The 17462-nt window shown below is 38.2% G+C and overlaps 6 protein-coding genes across 6 annotated transcripts; 3 read left to right on the forward strand and 3 right to left on the reverse strand.

Annotated features, from left to right (window-relative positions):
• Positions 1–61: 61 nt before the first annotated feature.
• On the reverse strand, positions 62–2257 carry I206_105101 (uncharacterized protein; the record flags this gene model as incomplete). Its single annotated transcript, XM_019154405.2, has 11 exons — positions 62–76; positions 153–360; positions 445–548; positions 641–799; positions 887–1011; positions 1072–1163; positions 1227–1346; positions 1510–1651; positions 1711–1778; positions 1837–1868; positions 1931–2257. 11 exons carry the CDS (start codon positions 2255–2257, stop codon positions 62–64), a joined length of 1392 nt encoding a protein of 463 aa, XP_019013145.2.
• Positions 2258–4598: 2341 nt separating this feature from the next.
• Positions 4599–9409, reverse strand: I206_105102 (uncharacterized protein; the record flags this gene model as incomplete). Its single annotated transcript, XM_070203059.1, has 11 exons — positions 4599–4739; positions 4815–5209; positions 5291–5543; positions 5631–6010; positions 6076–6198; positions 6289–6511; positions 6591–6926; positions 7021–7338; positions 7402–7645; positions 7711–8513; positions 8597–9409. The coding sequence occupies 11 exons, from the start codon at positions 9407–9409 to the stop codon at positions 4599–4601; spliced, it is 4029 nt and encodes a 1342-aa protein (XP_070059160.1).
• A 1076-nt stretch (positions 9410–10485) lies between these two features.
• I206_105103 (uncharacterized protein) lies at positions 10486–10797 on the forward strand (the record flags this gene model as incomplete). Its single annotated transcript, XM_019154407.1, has 1 exon — positions 10486–10797. One exon carries the CDS (start codon positions 10486–10488, stop codon positions 10795–10797), a length of 312 nt encoding a protein of 103 aa, XP_019013147.1.
• Positions 10798–11269: 472 nt separating this feature from the next.
• I206_105104 (uncharacterized protein) lies at positions 11270–12704 on the forward strand (the record flags this gene model as incomplete). The annotated part of the gene is made up of 4 exons (XM_019154408.1): positions 11270–11477; positions 11554–11732; positions 11794–11928; positions 11982–12704. 4 exons carry the CDS (start codon positions 11270–11272, stop codon positions 12702–12704), a joined length of 1245 nt encoding a protein of 414 aa, XP_019013148.1.
• Positions 12705–13223: 519 nt separating this feature from the next.
• I206_105105 (uncharacterized protein) lies at positions 13224–13693 on the reverse strand (the record flags this gene model as incomplete). Its single annotated transcript, XM_019154409.1, has 3 exons — positions 13224–13425; positions 13493–13588; positions 13686–13693. The coding sequence occupies 3 exons, from the start codon at positions 13691–13693 to the stop codon at positions 13224–13226; spliced, it is 306 nt and encodes a 101-aa protein (XP_019013149.1).
• Positions 13694–15314: 1621 nt separating this feature from the next.
• Positions 15315–17254, forward strand: I206_105106 (uncharacterized protein; the record flags this gene model as incomplete). Its single annotated transcript, XM_019154410.1, has 10 exons — positions 15315–15556; positions 15624–15723; positions 15783–15829; positions 15899–15998; positions 16059–16179; positions 16243–16309; positions 16381–16560; positions 16614–16688; positions 16746–16932; positions 17009–17254. The coding sequence occupies 10 exons, from the start codon at positions 15315–15317 to the stop codon at positions 17252–17254; spliced, it is 1365 nt and encodes a 454-aa protein (XP_019013150.1).
• Between the last annotated feature and the right edge of the window lie 208 nt (positions 17255–17462).

The raw sequence follows: 17462 nt of genomic DNA on the forward strand, positions 1-17462 counted from the left end.
AATCACATGGACCCGTCAGAGTAATATACAACGTGTATGCATAGCATGATTGGACACTGATCTACAATGTCCATGTCTAAAATTTGGTGAGAAATTAGCAAGTCGACAAACGATAGCATTCTTTTTGACGCTTTACTGATTGATCAACTCACGTAAGTCGCACCTTCAGCGATTTTTTCTTGCATATAATCTTTCGCTATGGATTTCCAATCAGTTTCAACCAATCTTTCTACCCTTTTTCTAACTTCGTTCAGCGTCATTGGAGGATCAATATATTTCTTAGTCGGTGGATGACTAATTGAAGATTGAATAGCATTGACAAATCCTTCATAATCATGTGCCTGTACATTATAAACGTATCTGAGAAAAGGAAACCAGGTAATTCAGCATTCACATTTCGAATCTGAATTGTATTCATAGTAACAATATCCAAAAATGACTTACGGAGGATCTAACCATTTTAAATAATTATGTTGAGAAACCCATTTTGATCTATCATTTGGATTTTCTGAATCCCAACTTTTAATAGGATTTAAAAATGGTGTACCCTACCAACCAAATTCAATTCTTCATCAGTCAAACCAACAAAAAGTCCAACCAAAGGTTATGTTTTATTCGGAAAAACCAAAAATAAACTTACAGAACATAATGCAAGATAAGGTGAAGGTGATAAAGTAGGATTTCCAACACCAATCATAATTCTTGAATTTGATAATTCTTCTGAAAATCTTTCAGGTCCAATTTTACCTAAATTAATTACTCCTCTTAAAGATTCTACAGGTGAATCATGTATCCATCCCTACAAGAACGCGAAATTTCGTCATTTAGCATTCAATTTCAGATTATCCTCCTTGCCATTCATCAAGATCGTCGCAATTTGACTCACTTTCATATATTCCCCATTCACTTGATAAGCACCTTTAAAAGTCATTTCTTCTAATCCAGTTTCTTGTCCTGCTAATTCAAAATATGATTTATTAAATGCTGTTTCGACTGTACTCAAATGGAAAACTAGGTTCATACTGTTAGTTAGCGCTGTTGTATCAAGATAATTGACAGGATAAAATTCACGAGTAGCTTGTTTGGCTAAAATCCAAGATGACATTGGACGTTTTTTATGAGGAATAAATTCTCGATTCTTGCATTCATCTTCAAATGAATATCTATAAAATAGATGAGAAATTAGCCTATAGATACCTTTGCAATAGGTTGTTCATTTGACTTACCCAATATACTGTAATTTTTCAGTTTCTTCTTGACCTTTGAAATGTCTATCTGCATGAATAATCCATTTATAATCCAATCCAAATCTAGTATGTTCATCAGGGAAGAAATTCATAGAAAATCTGTGATTGTTAAAGAATTATCATATCAGAACAACTCCTTTTCACCATTCCGTTTAAATTGAAACTGAGAATTGGTTCACAACTTACACTGAAAATTACAAATTGCTCATCAGCAACCATATTATTTGGAATGATATTCCCCAATCATAATCAAAGTCCTCACTCACATTTCCATCTTGGTATACCTGTTAAATTGATATCAGATTTTATACAAGCTGGGTTTTTGATACAATCATCTATCCAAGCTGATTTAATGATCACTTTAACTTGATCAGGAAACATTCTATAATGTGCCAATGTTTCCTCTAAACGTTAAAATCAGATCAATTTCATTCACTAACTATAAAGGAGGTTCAGGACTCACCCCATCCATTCATTCCTATCAATACAGTATATCCTAATTCTCTCATCGCTCGAAACATTGACATTGCCCTGAAATTTCCTATCAACAAAAACCTCTCGTAGTACTTCGAAGTAGTGAGGAACTCACCATACACCTTCACCACCTCTCCAACCATCAATCTAATTGGGATTAGATCCAATCAATTCAACTGAACAGGTTGAAAGGGTAAATATTCACTCACGATAGCTTGTGGCCAAGTATGTGCAAAAGCTAATACAACTTTTTCTTGATTTCTATGACAATTATTGTCGTTCATACATGTTCTCAATTTTGTAATTTCCCTTTCATTGTAAGTATGATGATCTTTGATGTCTTCATCAATTTCCCATGAGAACAATTTAGGTTTAGGTTTTAAAGTATCCAAAGTAAAATCTATATCAAAAGTATCTGTTGTCCATGATAAGACATTTTCACCATTTGGTGAGAATTTCAAGAATGTTATACATGCTAGAAAAGAGAAAATGGACAAGGATATTATTGTTGAACGTGATAAGTGTCTTGATGACATCCTTGTTGTCAATTCTTTATTTCGTTTTGAATTATCTCGCTTCCTTGGTCTTGCTTTTTTCGTTTTCTTTGATAAAGCTTGTGGCCAAGAAGGTATAATAATCCTGTTTTGTCGGCCAATGAGTTAATTAACGTCAAATGATATACATGAAGTTGTCAATATCAGTAAAGCGAGCAATCAAGTCAGTCGGTCAGCTTGTATATATTCCAGGAAGTCAACTTCAATTTTCATTCCTGTCAATGATGATGACATATGTAATACATTCCACAAAAAAAAAACCCGCTCAATACATATGATTGCTGTCTATTCGGATCACCCTTTGTTCCTCAATGTTTTGTCTCGGAAATAGATGACGCTCACTAATGATCAAACTAATAAGCTAGACTTTGGGCATCAAGTCAGGTTTTCTCTTTTTGCTATTAGACAATGCGGAATGAATGGGATTTCATTGAGTTTGGACCACGACTATCCGTCAAAATTTTACTTGCAAGGCTCAATCTTCACCCTTAGTTACCCTCAAACATCCTGATAAAACGGAGAAGAACCTATGATGTTTAGGTAATATAGTAAAGGTCGGACATATCTTTGAATGAGAAAAATCCCTATCAACCAAAAGAGCTTACTTTCACAATGATATTTGTCCCTCTACGCACTGCGGATATCTTATAGTCGGTATGTCCCTCTCCGGTTCCCGCGTCTTCACATATCATTAGAAAAGGGTAGTCATTCTTGTCCTTCTGACAGTTGATTTACAAGTATGCGTAAAATGTAAGAGAAAAGTAAAATGATTGGCGAGGCGGTTTGGTATTGTCTCGGATGTCATCATTTCAGGAACTCTTATGACTTCCCGCATTTTCGGTTACTGGTAAAATCAAGGGATTATCTCTTCCCGTAATCTTTGTTAAAATACCTATACGAATTTTGAACTTGACTTACGTTTCATGCTTGCGGATCTTTCTTTACTTCTCGCATAATTTTATCCATACTCAGAGCTCATAGGTTATTACCTCGTCATAAAGGGTACTCGTAACAAAATCTGGACGGCTTGAGTGGTAACGTTTTTGGGCTTAAGGGCGTTTTCGTTCAAAGAATACGCGAACGGAATAGCATGTAGCGGACTGACTATATGTGTCATCCTGGAATACCAACAAATCTCTTCAAGCACGTGAAGCATTCGTGAATCGTCTCGTATAAAATCACGTTGTGGCTTTTGAACAACGATTCGAAGATACGTCCATTGTCGAACAGACGACCGGACCCATCACCCACGAAAGGCGTGAAAACCAGCGGATTAACGTGGGTTCATGTTGGCTACGCCGACAGAGGAAACAGCTTCAATGAAGGCGAAGAAGGTGTCACAGATGATGATGACAACTTGATGTCACCATCTCAACCGAGGATTATGTGACGACATCCATTTGATGGTCTGCAAAAAATCACGACAAAGGAAATACGAATGTCAATTCAGTTGATAAGTAGTATCATTTGAATGATTTACTTGTACTACATAGACAGGCCATTAAGATTCATTGTAGTGCTGGTCAGTTATAAGTTTTCCTTACTGATCGATTCATTGAGTGATACTCTCATACCGACTTGATCATAAGAGAAGTCAAACTACATTTATCTTGAATGAACTGCAGAACATCCCTCATCACGTCTAAAGTTATAATCACTAACCTTGCTCATACAAGTACTGATATGCACGAGCAATCCGAGTCTGAATGGAAAGAAGGTGAGTAATTCATCTCAGTACTCATCTTGGAATTTTACCTGAATCATGTTCGAAGTAATCTAATCTGTTAAACTTTCTCTGTAGATCAATATTGGAAAATTGCTCATAATCTAATTCGATTCAAGTAATCATAAAAAAGTAAAATCCATACTACCAATCTTACATCTTTCAACTTAACAATATCACAATTGAATTTAGGTCAAATCGAAAAAGCATATAAAGAAATAAATATTGAATTTTCATTCTCATTCTCTACAAATGAATTATCGAAATCGAACGCCAATACCTATTTGAGAAATTATCCAAAGTATATCTAAACGATTTAGATATTGAATGCTCTCATCAAATTCTTAACTTTTATACTGATTCAAAATCAATATATATTCAACATTATGGTATTTCACCCTTCTCATAGCCAAATTCAGATCCCCTCTCAATCGAAATCGTTTGAACAATCTATAACCAAGATTATATAAAACGATCTCGTCAAATCAATTTAATTACATTGTGTAATATCACACCATCATTCCACTTCGCACTATGTACAGTCAAACTAAAAGACAATAATGCATACACAAATTAAACAAAAAATAAAAAAAATCTAATCTACCTTCTCGATCCTTTTTTCTTATTAGTTAAATTAATCTTTTGTCCATCTTTTCCTTGTTTTCTATTTCCAGCTTGACCTAAAGAAACATATGAATATGGATCAGGTCCACCAACTCTTTTAATATCACCTCCAGCTCTCTATTAAATAAAAGAAAAAAAAATCAAAATCAATTTCTTTTTCACAAAAACAAAAAAAAAAAAAAAAAAACTCACTTTAGCTTTAAATTCTTCTCCTAATCCCATTGCTTTTCTTTTCTTTCTTCTTTCTTCTAATTTTTTTTCTTTTCCATTACCTTTTTCTAAATGTTTATCACCTTCTTGATCAATAATCATATTTAATTCATTTTTTTCTTCTTCTCTTGATTGTTTTGTATTTCTATTATATTTCATATTTCCTTTTGAATCTCTTTTAAATCCATCAGAATTATTAATATGTTGTGAAATAAATGCATTTCCTTCTATTACTTTTGAAGATCCAACTCCATTACCACCATTATCAGAATCTGAATCTTCTTCTGTAATAACCATTTTACCTTGTTTATCATTTTTGAAATGACTTGCATCTTGTCCTGGTACTCTTCTAGCTTTTTGAGTTGATGGATTTTGAGCTAATTTAAACAAAATAATCATATATCAGCATTTTTGGTTCATTTTTTGTCCGCAAAGAAAGAATTAAAAAAATCACTCACATGATATACCACCCGCTATACCTCTTGAAAGAAGATCCATAGGTTCATCACCTTCATTCCTAATATACCTATTATCTTTCTCATTTTGTTTACCTTTTTTACCTTGATTTTGTATTTGATTTTGTACTTGTCCTTTTCTACCTTTTTGATTTTGATTAGGTCTTTCATCATCATCTTGATCATCATCCGAAAGATCAGAATCGGAATTATAGAGAATATCATCGAAAGCATTTCCAGATGATTGACGAGGTTTCTAAATAATAACAAAACATCATATCAATCATCAGTCATCAAACGCCCCCCATTAACACACAAAAAGGATCAAAAAGTCAAATCTCACCTGTTCATCATCCTCATCACCTTCTTTTCCTGCTTTTCTTTTCCTAGCTCTATCTTTCCTCTTTTTAATGTTATTTAATACTTTTCTTTCTTCAGGTAATTCACTTGCACATCTATAAACTTCATCAAATCCAAATCTTCTTATTAATCTTTCAAAGATATGTATAGTCTTAGCTTTAAAATGATTTTTATGATCATGTACCCAACCAAGAAGTGCAGGTACAATTTGTCCTATATGAGGTTGAAGAACTTCGATTGGTAGAGAGACTATCGATACTTTGGCAAAACCAAGTGCCGATTTCACAATTTCTCTATTTTTCGATTGAAGGAAAACAATTAGAGTTGAAAGTAATTCCGATAATGTATTTGACGAAATATCATCTATTGTCCCATAAAGCATGAGCCTCTACAACCCGATTTCATTTCACTGTACAAAATAAGCTTACCTTTGAATTCAAATAATAGCCTTGACAATGCATTTATACTTGCACTAATCATATGAGGTGTCGTACCTGTTAAACCTGCTGCTACCATTGTAATGTATTCCTCAGCATTGGCTTGGACCGTTGCTACCAGAGGCATTTCCATCAGCAAATTCGACACCTTTGCAAAAGTCGTGAACGTCGCCAAAGAAAAATCATTCATGTCAATATACTCACAAGGTTGTCCCATGCTTTCTTCATCTTCTTCAACGACAACTTTAACACTACCACCACTTGCCATCTTTTTACCCATTATCACTAATAGATCAAATCCGGCATCTCTAGCACGTTCATTAACTTCCTTTGTACCCAATACAGCTTCAGATAAAAGTTCGGGAATGATATGTAATGAGTCATTTGGTAAAGATTCTACCAAAGCGGATAACAGTTGCAATCGATCCTATTCCCATCAAAGTGGAATCATCAGAATTTGTTCACCACTATTGAGCTCACATTCCTCAAACAGAAGATTAACTCACTCGTTGTGCACCAGGTCCAACACCACCTCCAGCTTCACTCAATTTTTTGACAAATTGCTCTTCGTTACCCTTCTGTAACTTGCTTGCTTCCAAGAGCCTCTTTAACAATCTGTAAGCTTTCTTTTGCACTGTAGCATCTTTATGTTCAAGCATTGTTCCTTGGGATGCAGCTGTAAATAGTGCTTGTGATTGCGCAGGTGGTAAGTGAGGTACAAAGATGATCAAGAGGTCTAACATCGTATGAGAGATGGGGGAGGCACCTTCGGATGGCGGTTGAACGGTATGTAGATTTGTTGAGAGATGTGTTGTCACGGTATTGTAGGTTTCGATTATATCCTATTGACCATTTCCGAGATCAGCGTCTTGCTCAAGAGTACATCAAGGTTGTAGACGGTATATAGAATGATGGAATAAGGTAAAAAATGCTCACTTTCTCGGTCATGATTCCGACCCACAATCCAATAACTTCCCCTACCATACCTCTTGATTCCCTGGGCAACTTGCTGAATACATTCAAAAGTACGGATACCATATCTTTGGCTAAAGTCTTCAAGAACTCCATATCTTCTTTAGCCGATTCCTGATCAGCACCGAATTGTTTACGAAGCTCCTCAGGTGGAGAAGCTGAGTTCAATAATCGTTGAGTGGCCGAGACCAGCTGAGATAGACCTCGGAGTAAGGAAGGAAGGAGTAGAGGTTGGGTGTATAAAAGGGAAGTGAGTAAAGAGAGGAAAGGCGTTGTGAGACCCTGTGTCCAACACTCGATTTAGTCATTTGTTCATCCCTTCCATTGGAAAATGAAGAGACTTACCTCTTTTAGATCTCGGGGCATCTCACAAAACCCACTCCAACAATCCCAAATTTGCGAGACAACAGTTTCCCAGACTTTCGCTTCGGCCGCTCGACCACCGTCTTCAGCCAATACTTTTTTCTCAAATAATCGTTCAGATAAAGGTCTGAAGTAGATAGCAAAAAATGATAATTGATCGTTTGTCGTTCGGCTCCTAATAAGAGGTAAAAGGTGGGCTCTACCTGGATAAGGTGGTGCGCCGGAACTATAAATGCAATCGCTTTAGCTCATATTCTCGTCCCGAATATGTATCAATACAATTTGACTCACGCATCAGGCTCAATGTTCAAAGGCAATCTGTCTAGTACCACAGCTACACCTATAACCTCTATAGCCATTCCCACAACTTGATCCACTCCGTCTTTGTGCTCAAAGCCTCTTTGATGCCTAAGATCTCCGACTTCTTTTATAAGATCCATCAAAAGCTCTTCAGCGGCTGTTTGTCCTTTTCCGGAGGGGTCTATTTGAGCTTGTTGACCAGGTAAGACTCTAAGTCGTAATCTTGAAATAAGAGCAACAAGAATTTGGAAAAGGTAAGGTGTCTTAAGAGCATGCGTATTCAATGATTCAGTCAAAGAAGTGATCAATCTATATAAGAAAGGAGTTTTTGACTTTTTCCTTGCACCAGGAAGGTTTGATCCGTTTCTCATATACGTCAAAGTAGCTAAGATGGCTTCATCCGTTATGCAATATCTTAAGATACCTTGTGAACCAATAGCATCTGCAGCGGCAGTACATACGGAGGAGGTAGTATTGGACGATAACAGGATATTGTGGAAAATTAGGTTGAACGCTTTAGGCAAGTATGTATTGAGTGATAAAGGGTCTTGAAGGGACATCTTAATGAGGGCCGAAGTGATTGCGCTGAGATATGTAGGTGTATCGGACATCGCTGGAGGCGATGAAAGGAGGGAATCAAGAATTGTAGGTAAGTTTGTGAGTACTGAGGGTGTCGGGGAAGCTGCATCTGCTGGTGGTGGGGAGAGTAAGTGGGCGAGCAAAGAATAGATTTGTATTGTCAAGTGAGGTAAAGGTGGGAGCGAGAGAAGTAAGCCACATAAAGGAGATAATTGCTATTTTGTTGATGCAGACCCCGTCAGCTAAGCGTTTCTTCAGATAAGGGAGAACGTTGCGAAGCTGAAATTATGCAACTCACTTCATCTCCCCAAACAGCTACCCAGCCTCTTAAACCTTGAATCACCCAAATCGCTCTTTTACCTTCACTATCCTCTCCATCTGCGAATCTAGCTTTTTTGCCGCCTTTGTTATTTGCGGAAAGTCCACCAGTCTTGACTTCTTCTTGTAAAATCGTTATAACCCACTCTCTCGCTCGAGGCAAGTATGGATGATTACCAGCTTGTAATTTCGGTGGAATAGGAGTAGTCAAGATTTTCCGTATACCTTCTTGTGCTACATGTCTTACTTTGGGTCTTGGATCTAAGTTTAACTCTAAAAGGTAATTCCATGCTTTCTTCATCAGAGGGGAAGAATTCAGTTGAGCGGAGGAAGGGACGAGTAAGAGTGAAGTAGTGATTTGAAGTAAAGATCTTAAAGCTGGAGGATGTTCTAAAGAAGTATCATATAAGGGTAAGATGTTTTCCAATATGATATTGATTTTTGAGAGTATAACTGAGCTTGGAGTTTCAGGTATTATTATAGCTAACAGATACAGTATGGCAGGTATTAATGCTCCTTGACCCATATTTTCAGTTTCTGCCATTTCTTCATCATTTTGTGATGTTGAAGGTACTTCATCATTGACTGCTTTCTCCAAAACTTGCTGTAAAGAAGCGAAATATGCCGTTGAGCTATGTGGTAGTTCAGATGTACCAAGAGTCGATGATATGGTTGATTCAATAGCTACCAATAATTGAGCTGGTTTGGCTTGGTGTGGAAGAGTCGAAGAAGTCAAACGTCTGACATTGGCTAATGCCGTTGCGAGTGACGGTGACTCAGTTGACGAGGCCATTTTCAGCAATGCACAAGGTATCCTTCCGTGGACTACTGCGTCGTCACTCTTTTAAGTATCAAGAATTGTGAATGTCAATTGGCCGTTCAGGTCAAGTATGTCAATAATACCTATAAAATTAATTGCCGCCTGGACCATAAAACATCTTGACTTTCAAAATCTCGAAAGGGCACTCAAGTCACGTGATATATATATGTCATGGGATCCACGTGTTGGTATTCGACTGCCTCTTTCGGTAATTTCCGGGGATGGATTTACGGTGGTGTTTAAGTTTGATACGAGTCAGCCATTCACATCACCATAGAGTACAAGTTTACTCCAACAACACATAAACAAACACGCTATCAACAAATTAACATTCCATCCCCCACCCTTCAACGTTATCATAAGCATTCATCTCATTAAACAATCATCTTCAAATATTTTGTATAACAACTGACGAGGTGAGTGATTTCTTTCTTTTTTTCTTTTGCATCGTTTTGTTTTTGAATGCGTCTGTGCGGGGGAAATTGATTATTAAAAGGGTACGGGTAAAGGGAATATGATTGACCACCAACCCAAAGAGGAAAGATACCCAAAGAAGAAAGAAGAACAAAACATCCCACAAAAGGAAACATCATTCAGTTTCATCATCATCATCACTACTGCTTATGCATCCATCTCCACCTTTGACCCCACCTCTCATCATCACCATCATCATCCATACTTGCATGGTGACTAGCTCTTCCATGCATACGCTGGCTGAAAACGGGGATCTCCAAATCAATAATGACTGGATGTAGACGTTGACGCGTTGTTGACTGTGTTGAGGGTTGTTGTGATAATGACGAGAATGTTAAAGTTGGAACCAAACAAATAAACAAACAAACAAACACCGTTGAACATCATAATTCATTCTTTTCCTTCTACTACTTGTTCTTTTCTTATCTGTGATCGTCTATCAACCTGCTTGCCAAGTGACACGAGACACTAACGATACCTTGATTCTCACTATATTATCTCCGATTTCACCCCTTATCAATATAGATCAATCACATCATCCCGATCAACTTTATAACGGAATTCCAAACGCGTGAATGGATTCTTCAAATAAACATTCACCCACCGACCCTTTCGCACCCAGACTCACGCCCACTTTCTCCGCGACCCTAGCGCCTCCGACCCCAACATCGACTCATACACCAAGGAGCGTATCGATCACGATGGAGGACTACATCACCGATGGTAAAGACGAACAAGATTTGGATCTGAATATGATTCACGATTTCGGAGCAGCAGAGGGTGTCGGAGTTGACATGAGAGATTTCACTAATCACAATGATGATCACGATGAACAAGATGACGCTAAGGATGGTATACTGGGTAAGTTCCGTTCCCTCCCTTTGTGAGCTAAAACATGTGGCCTCGAGATCTTGATGGCCGCGCAGCTGCTCGTGTAAGCAGTATGACAGAATATGAGCTGATTGTTTGTATTTGTTTTCATCTTCTTCTTCACCCAATCCGCTGGTTATTTCTATTTCCCGGCATGTGTCCTTCCAACAACGATTCCACCATCATGATGACATCGACCCATCAAATATGGAAATCACCCTTTCGCCGCTGTTCTGACGCTTTACTCGATGCGTATGCTCCTTGCCCTTCCCATGTGCTTCTGATTGCGTACCTGGTCGACAAACTTGCATCACTCAATCTTCTTATTCTGTTAAATTATAAATCTAATCATATATTTATTGTCGTTCCATCTTATCCCCTCTATTCTCCTTTATACATCTATTACCCTGAACCAATGCTCGACCATATCCGCGGCTACTCCAAACATTTGTCATCCGCCTTCCGGCCTGAACCACCCTGACAACTCAAATGATACCGAATTCATGCCCTCCTTATTACCGATCATGGCCTTACCTTGGGAATCTATACAATGCAGGCATCGCCACTCCTGCAACAAATCACCTTACGCCCCAACCTGCGACCAGTGCGAGTGGGATGAACGATGTTACCAGTGTGGATGATATGTTCCAAGCTGAAACAGGGCTGGACGAAGATGATGAGGATGATGATGATGGCGGTGAGTTACTTCGCCTCTTGGTTCATCTACTCTGAAGCAGCGATTTGACCAGAAACTGACCTAAGTCGCTTTTTAGATGTCACCGAGGGACCATCAGGTAAAAGACAGCGAAGTGGAGAAGCTGGCCCAAGTGGTTTCACCTACGTCGAGAAAGACGGTGAGCCCAGTAGAAGGAAGATCAAGATCGAATATATCAACGATAAGTCACGAAGGCATATAACCTTCTCGAAGCGAAAAGCTGGAATAATGAAGAAGGTCAGTGAGAATGCCAGCTGCTTGTGCGAAATCCAAGCTGATGTATCTGATTGACTGTCAGGCATATGAATTATCGATCCTGACGGGTACTCAGGTCTTATTGCTTGTAGTCTCGGAGACTGGGTTGGTATATACCTTCACCACTACCAAGCTTCAACCGCTTGTGCAAAAGGCAGAGGGAAAGAATTTGATTCAAGTAAGTCACATAACCATTCGACAGCTCATCATGCGCTAACCTATGAACCTAAGGCATGCCTCAATGCCCCAGACGGCTTCGGACCCGATGGTCAACCTCTCGGTGGTCCCGTTGCACCTACGAAGGCCAAGAATGGTGGTTTAGCCATTCGACCTCACAAGCTGACAGCAGCCGCATCAGCAGCAATGGCAGCTTCGGCTCAAGCAGCTTCTGATGAACATGCTTCTACTCATCCATCTCAGTCTCAGGCACAGGCGCAATCACAAGCTCAACAAGCACATGCTCAAGCTCAAGCCGATGCAGCGGCAAGTATAGGGCAAGGTACGCCAGTAGCAGCTAGACCTAAAAAGAGAATGCCTTCAAAGAAAAGACAAGCCTCCGCAGCTCATCAACAGCCTGTCTTACCAGAATTGGATATACCACCTGTACCTCAAATCCCTGATATTCACAGACAACCTTCCCCTCATAATCCACACCCTTCTTCAGGTGGATTGATAGATCCAAACTTACATTCACCGTTATCGGCTGGTTTCCATGTTCCACCTGAATATGGTCAAGGACCAGGAGGTCAAGGCGGATTAAGTCCTAATCCTCATCATGCTCAACCACCTCAGCAATATTATCAACCTCCACCTCAACATCCTGGACCAGAAGGATACCCATATTATCCACCACCTCAACATCATCACCAACAACACCCGCATCAAGGTCATCCGGGTTATATGAACATGCATCATCCTCAAATGTTCCAACAACAACCACATCTCAGAGGATAGTCGAGTGGAAGCTCAAATGATTAGTGATTGTTTCGGTTGATATATAACATGTAACTCTATTCTACCTTTCACGTTTATAGTATATTATTTTCTCTTCGTTTTTGGTTTTACTAGTTTTTAAGTTTCCTTAGTGTTCGATTTCTATAGTTCCGGTCGATCCTCGACTCCAGTCGAGGTGTACTACCTTATGAGGTTATATTATACATGTTGAGATGATACCAATTTATGCAGGACTTTTTCAGACTACAATTCTTCTGTTAAATGGATCGGAATTGAATCCGTTTATATGCTCTATGGCACTCAGAATAAGTCATTTCGTGACTTCCGGTGCAAGAGCTGGAGTTTTGATGAGGTATGAGCGTGTACATATATATCAACATGTGTATGGAATTGTGTGAAATGACTGATTACTAAATATCAAATAACAAACTACTGAAGGTTTGAAGTACGAATATCACCAATGTAAAAACCGAAATCACCTTGATGATTTCAGTACAGTGGGGTAATGATTACCCCTCCTTACTTGGTTTGGGTACCAGTATTCTGAGTAGAGGTATCGGAAGTTTGAGTCCCAGCACTCGCGGTAGAAGAACCGGTAGCACCTGGCGTCTCATATTTTTTTCCACCGGCAACAGAAAAGCAAAATCTCTTCGCTCCCCCAACTGTTTGCGGAATTTCTGACGGCCAATTAGTTCGCATTCTCGTAACAATACCAGTGGCCCTGCGCAGTATAATCAATAAATGGATATGAAATAACACTTGTTCTGTTCACTTTTGTTTCTACTCACACTGAACGGTCACATTTGATGTCTTTGACTAGATATTCTATAACCGCTTCCTTATGGGTGTCATCGTTATGATCCCAGGTTGTATCGTTCGAAACGCTATTGAAGCAAATAGACATATCAGCTCTCACGGACGACAAAAGAAGCTGGGTTGCCAATGAGTAGATGAAGGGTAAACAACTAGAATGGAACTTACTCTGACATAGTTGTAAATCTATAAAAATCAATCAGGTGTGAGTGGCTGCGTTATTGTGAGTCTGTGTAATTGTGTGAATGTGTGATTGAATAATTTAGTTGGGAATACATCGTGAAATGATCAGTATTTATACCTTTTACAGGAGGGTTACTCGATATATCTCGCCTATATTATTATTCATCATGATAAGCAAAATCAGTTATACTGCAAATAAGATGAACAAAAATCGTCACAAGGCTTTCTAATATTCGCTCGTCATCTTCTACAGAAGACCTAAATGAAATTTGCACATATCATTCGAAGTCGAATTTCTATTTATAATATGCATATTCTGATCTTAAGCCTTTGAACGAAATATCATATACTTGGAATGACCAAGTTCCGGATTATCAAATCATGACAATTTGACTTGAAATATATGTATGAGTAATGATTTCACCCATCATTCGAAGTCAATCTTTGTACTCATTATGAAAATTCTTACTTTGAGCCTTCGGTCGATGAATCACACTTGAGTTGGATAAGTTCCGGCTTGACGATTTATGAAAAATGACGTTCATGACAGTACGATCTAGAATTTCCAGTCTTCTCATGAAAATCATAAATGATGAATTGTAAGGTTATTATCATGTGAATGACTTCATTGAACGTGCAACATGATCCGTGATATGTCATCCTTTATCAATACAATTCCTTAAGCAAGATAAAAGCCTTCGAAGATCAGTAAAATGTCCCCATTATGATTCATATGCCTCGTCACATCTTCATTAAATCGAACAATGACGATTAGTGGTCTTCTAATTGAACAACTTAAGACACAAGGTGAATATTACATTTTGTATCCTTTATCACAAAATCATGAGTTTTCTTCGGATCATGAAGAAGGACCAATAGACATAGAAAGATGTGTCTTGCTATTGGCAAATAGCTTTTGCAAACGTAATTGTGCTTTCACCTTGAACATATTCTAGCACTAAAATCCGAACAGGTTAGAAAAATGCATCACTTCGGGGCACTTCGGGGAACAAACATCACCACCGAATTTTATTCTTGTGGGTTATAGTGGTTGCTTGCTGAAAGATATCCTTCTAGCCAAAAAGTGATTTTTCAGATGGACCATACCTTCGAGATCTTGTTCTTGTAGTATCCAGTTATCCCCTATTAAATGTGTGAGGAAAAAAGAAGCCACCGATTTGTCGAATCGGATGAAATAGAGTTTTGACGAAAAACACATAAACCATTCTACGATCCCTTTTGATCCGGCCCGCTATCCGGCATTTTAAGCTTGAAAAAGTTAGTTTAACATATCTTTCGCGATCGATTTGGTAAATATTTTCGCTTTCTCAAGAATGAATCCTCGGGGTGCAAGTTGATATGTGCTATAAACTTCCTCAAGCATTTAGCCTTTTAAACCAACATATCTCATCTTCTTTGGCGGTGGAAATTCAATCTTTGGCTTAAGCAACATTTACTCGTTAATTGAGAATCAAGGTCACATGTCATTTTAACGAAACCTGCAAAATACCGAAATATTCAATTTCGCAATCATATAGCTCTAAATTATAGATCATATATATTCAATCATTTTTGGATGTTTCTAGAAATCTAGAATTTGATAACTCAAAAACGATGGTCGTTATGTCCGAGCTAAATCATTATGCTCTCAATAGAACGGCTGAAGAGGGTACAGAGCTTGTCAGAGCACCCTCAAAACTTTCCAAACAATTATATAGAGGTATTGGGGAACAACAGAAACCGGACATTGTAATAGAAAATAATGATGAAATGATAGAAGATTTCATATATCCCGAAGGAGGTTATGGTTGGGTAGTTGTAGGATGTTGTATGACTTGGGCAGCTTTAACAATGGGGTAAGTCTAGTCATTACTGAGTAATCTAAAAAAAGTATTGATGCCCTTCTTTTTGTAACAATCTTAGGTGGGGCGTTTCATGGGGTGTATATCAAGCTTATTACGCTGAATACACTTTTTCAAATCAATCATCCAATTTAAGTTTGATAGGGGGTTTGTTTTCCCTTGTACATTTTTTCATAGTCCTTTTCAACCTTATCATAGCTTTGCTAATCTTGAAAATTAGTTTCAAAATACAATCTCATTTGTGACTGGTAAAATTGGAGATAGATTGTGCATTTAACTTTTCTAATTGTCAAGTGGATCATTGGAACCAGTTGCTAATCGACTATACCCTTTTAGCGGTGTCAAAAAAGTTCTATTCGCTTCGATTTTCATCTCTTGGTTGGGAGTATTTTTAGCTTCATGGAGTACAAAGCTATGGCAAGTAATCCTAACTCAAGTAAGTCTTCGTACTTCATAATTTTCATATATCATTATGCTAAATATCCGATCGAATAAGGGAGTAATTACTGGTATTGGAATGGGTAGTTGTCAACCTATTTATTTCAGTTTACCTTCACAATGGTTTCATAAACTTAGAGGTCTAGCTTCGGGTTTAGCCGTTGCAGGTGCTGGTTTTGGTGAGATTTCTTCCTTAAGTTTATGTAAGATTAAGCCTCGATCTCACGATTGATTTCTGATAGGGGGAGCAATTGGTACATTGATCATACGAGCTATGTTGAAATCCCTTGGACCTCATAAAACTCTATTGTAAATCATCTCCCATGGATGATGTGTCATTTTCATCTCATCTCGCTAACGGTTAAGAATACTTTACTCAGGATATATTCTTTCATTAATCTCACCTTGATGATAATCGCTACTCTACTCATTCGGACCCAACCACATTCTCCTGCCGCACGTGCGAAAGGAAAAGGTCCATGGATAGATAAGAGGATTTGGAAATTGGTACCATTTCAATTCCTGGCATTATGCATGATTCTCAATACGTTCGGATACATGTAAGTTGATTTGTTAATACCCAATCAAATAGGCACTCAGGTTTCGTTTTTAGTACTGTGCTCTTCTTCTTGACGCAATTTATCAAGCAATTGAAAGGTGTACCTTCAAACGATATACTGGGTGCTCTGTGAGTAGAAGTAGATCCCAAAACCAACCGTGAGACGCTAATAAATATTGAGATCAGACCGTTGAGTCTACTCAATTTCTGTGCAGGTATTGGACGTATATCAATAGGATACGTAGCAGATCGGTGTGGAGCAATGAACACATTCGTCTTCGTTTGTCTGGGCTCTTCAACTGCTGTATTCGCGTTATGGCTTCCTGCCAATACGTATAACGTGATAATCGCTTTTGGAGTGATCTATGGATTAGTAAGTATTTGCAATCTTTCATTTTGTAAATCTTCATTGAAATTAAAGCTAATATGCCTCTTTTTTCAATATGAAGATAGCTCCTACTTTCTTTACCCTTCTTCCAATGGTAGCTGCTGAAGTCTTTGGTCCAGAAAATTTATCATCTAATATAGGGATTTTATTATTATTTACTGCTCCTGCTGGTTTAGGTGGAGGAATCGTTGGAGGTAAAATCTTGAGTAAAACTGGAGAATGGAAATGGCTTATTATTTATGCTGCATTACTACATGCTGTAGCGGGAACTTGTATGATTATCGGTGAATTCATCTCACACCTCTAACTATCTTTATTCCTGCTGACTCGTGTGAAAAGCTCGATTGCTCACGAACCGGAAATTATGGGCAAAATTATGAACTGCATCAAATGGTCAAACTACTCTATATAGCAAAGAAAAATCATCGTCGTTCAACACAAGGACTTAGTCGGTTGAACACTCATCATCGACTCTCTAGAAGGAATTCGAACATGGCGTCCCACATAGCAATAGG

The sequence above is a fragment of the Kwoniella pini genome, chromosome 6 (genome assembly GCF_000512605.2).
Source record: "Kwoniella pini CBS 10737 chromosome 6, complete sequence".
NCBI lineage: Eukaryota > Fungi > Basidiomycota > Tremellomycetes > Tremellales > Cryptococcaceae > Kwoniella > Kwoniella pini.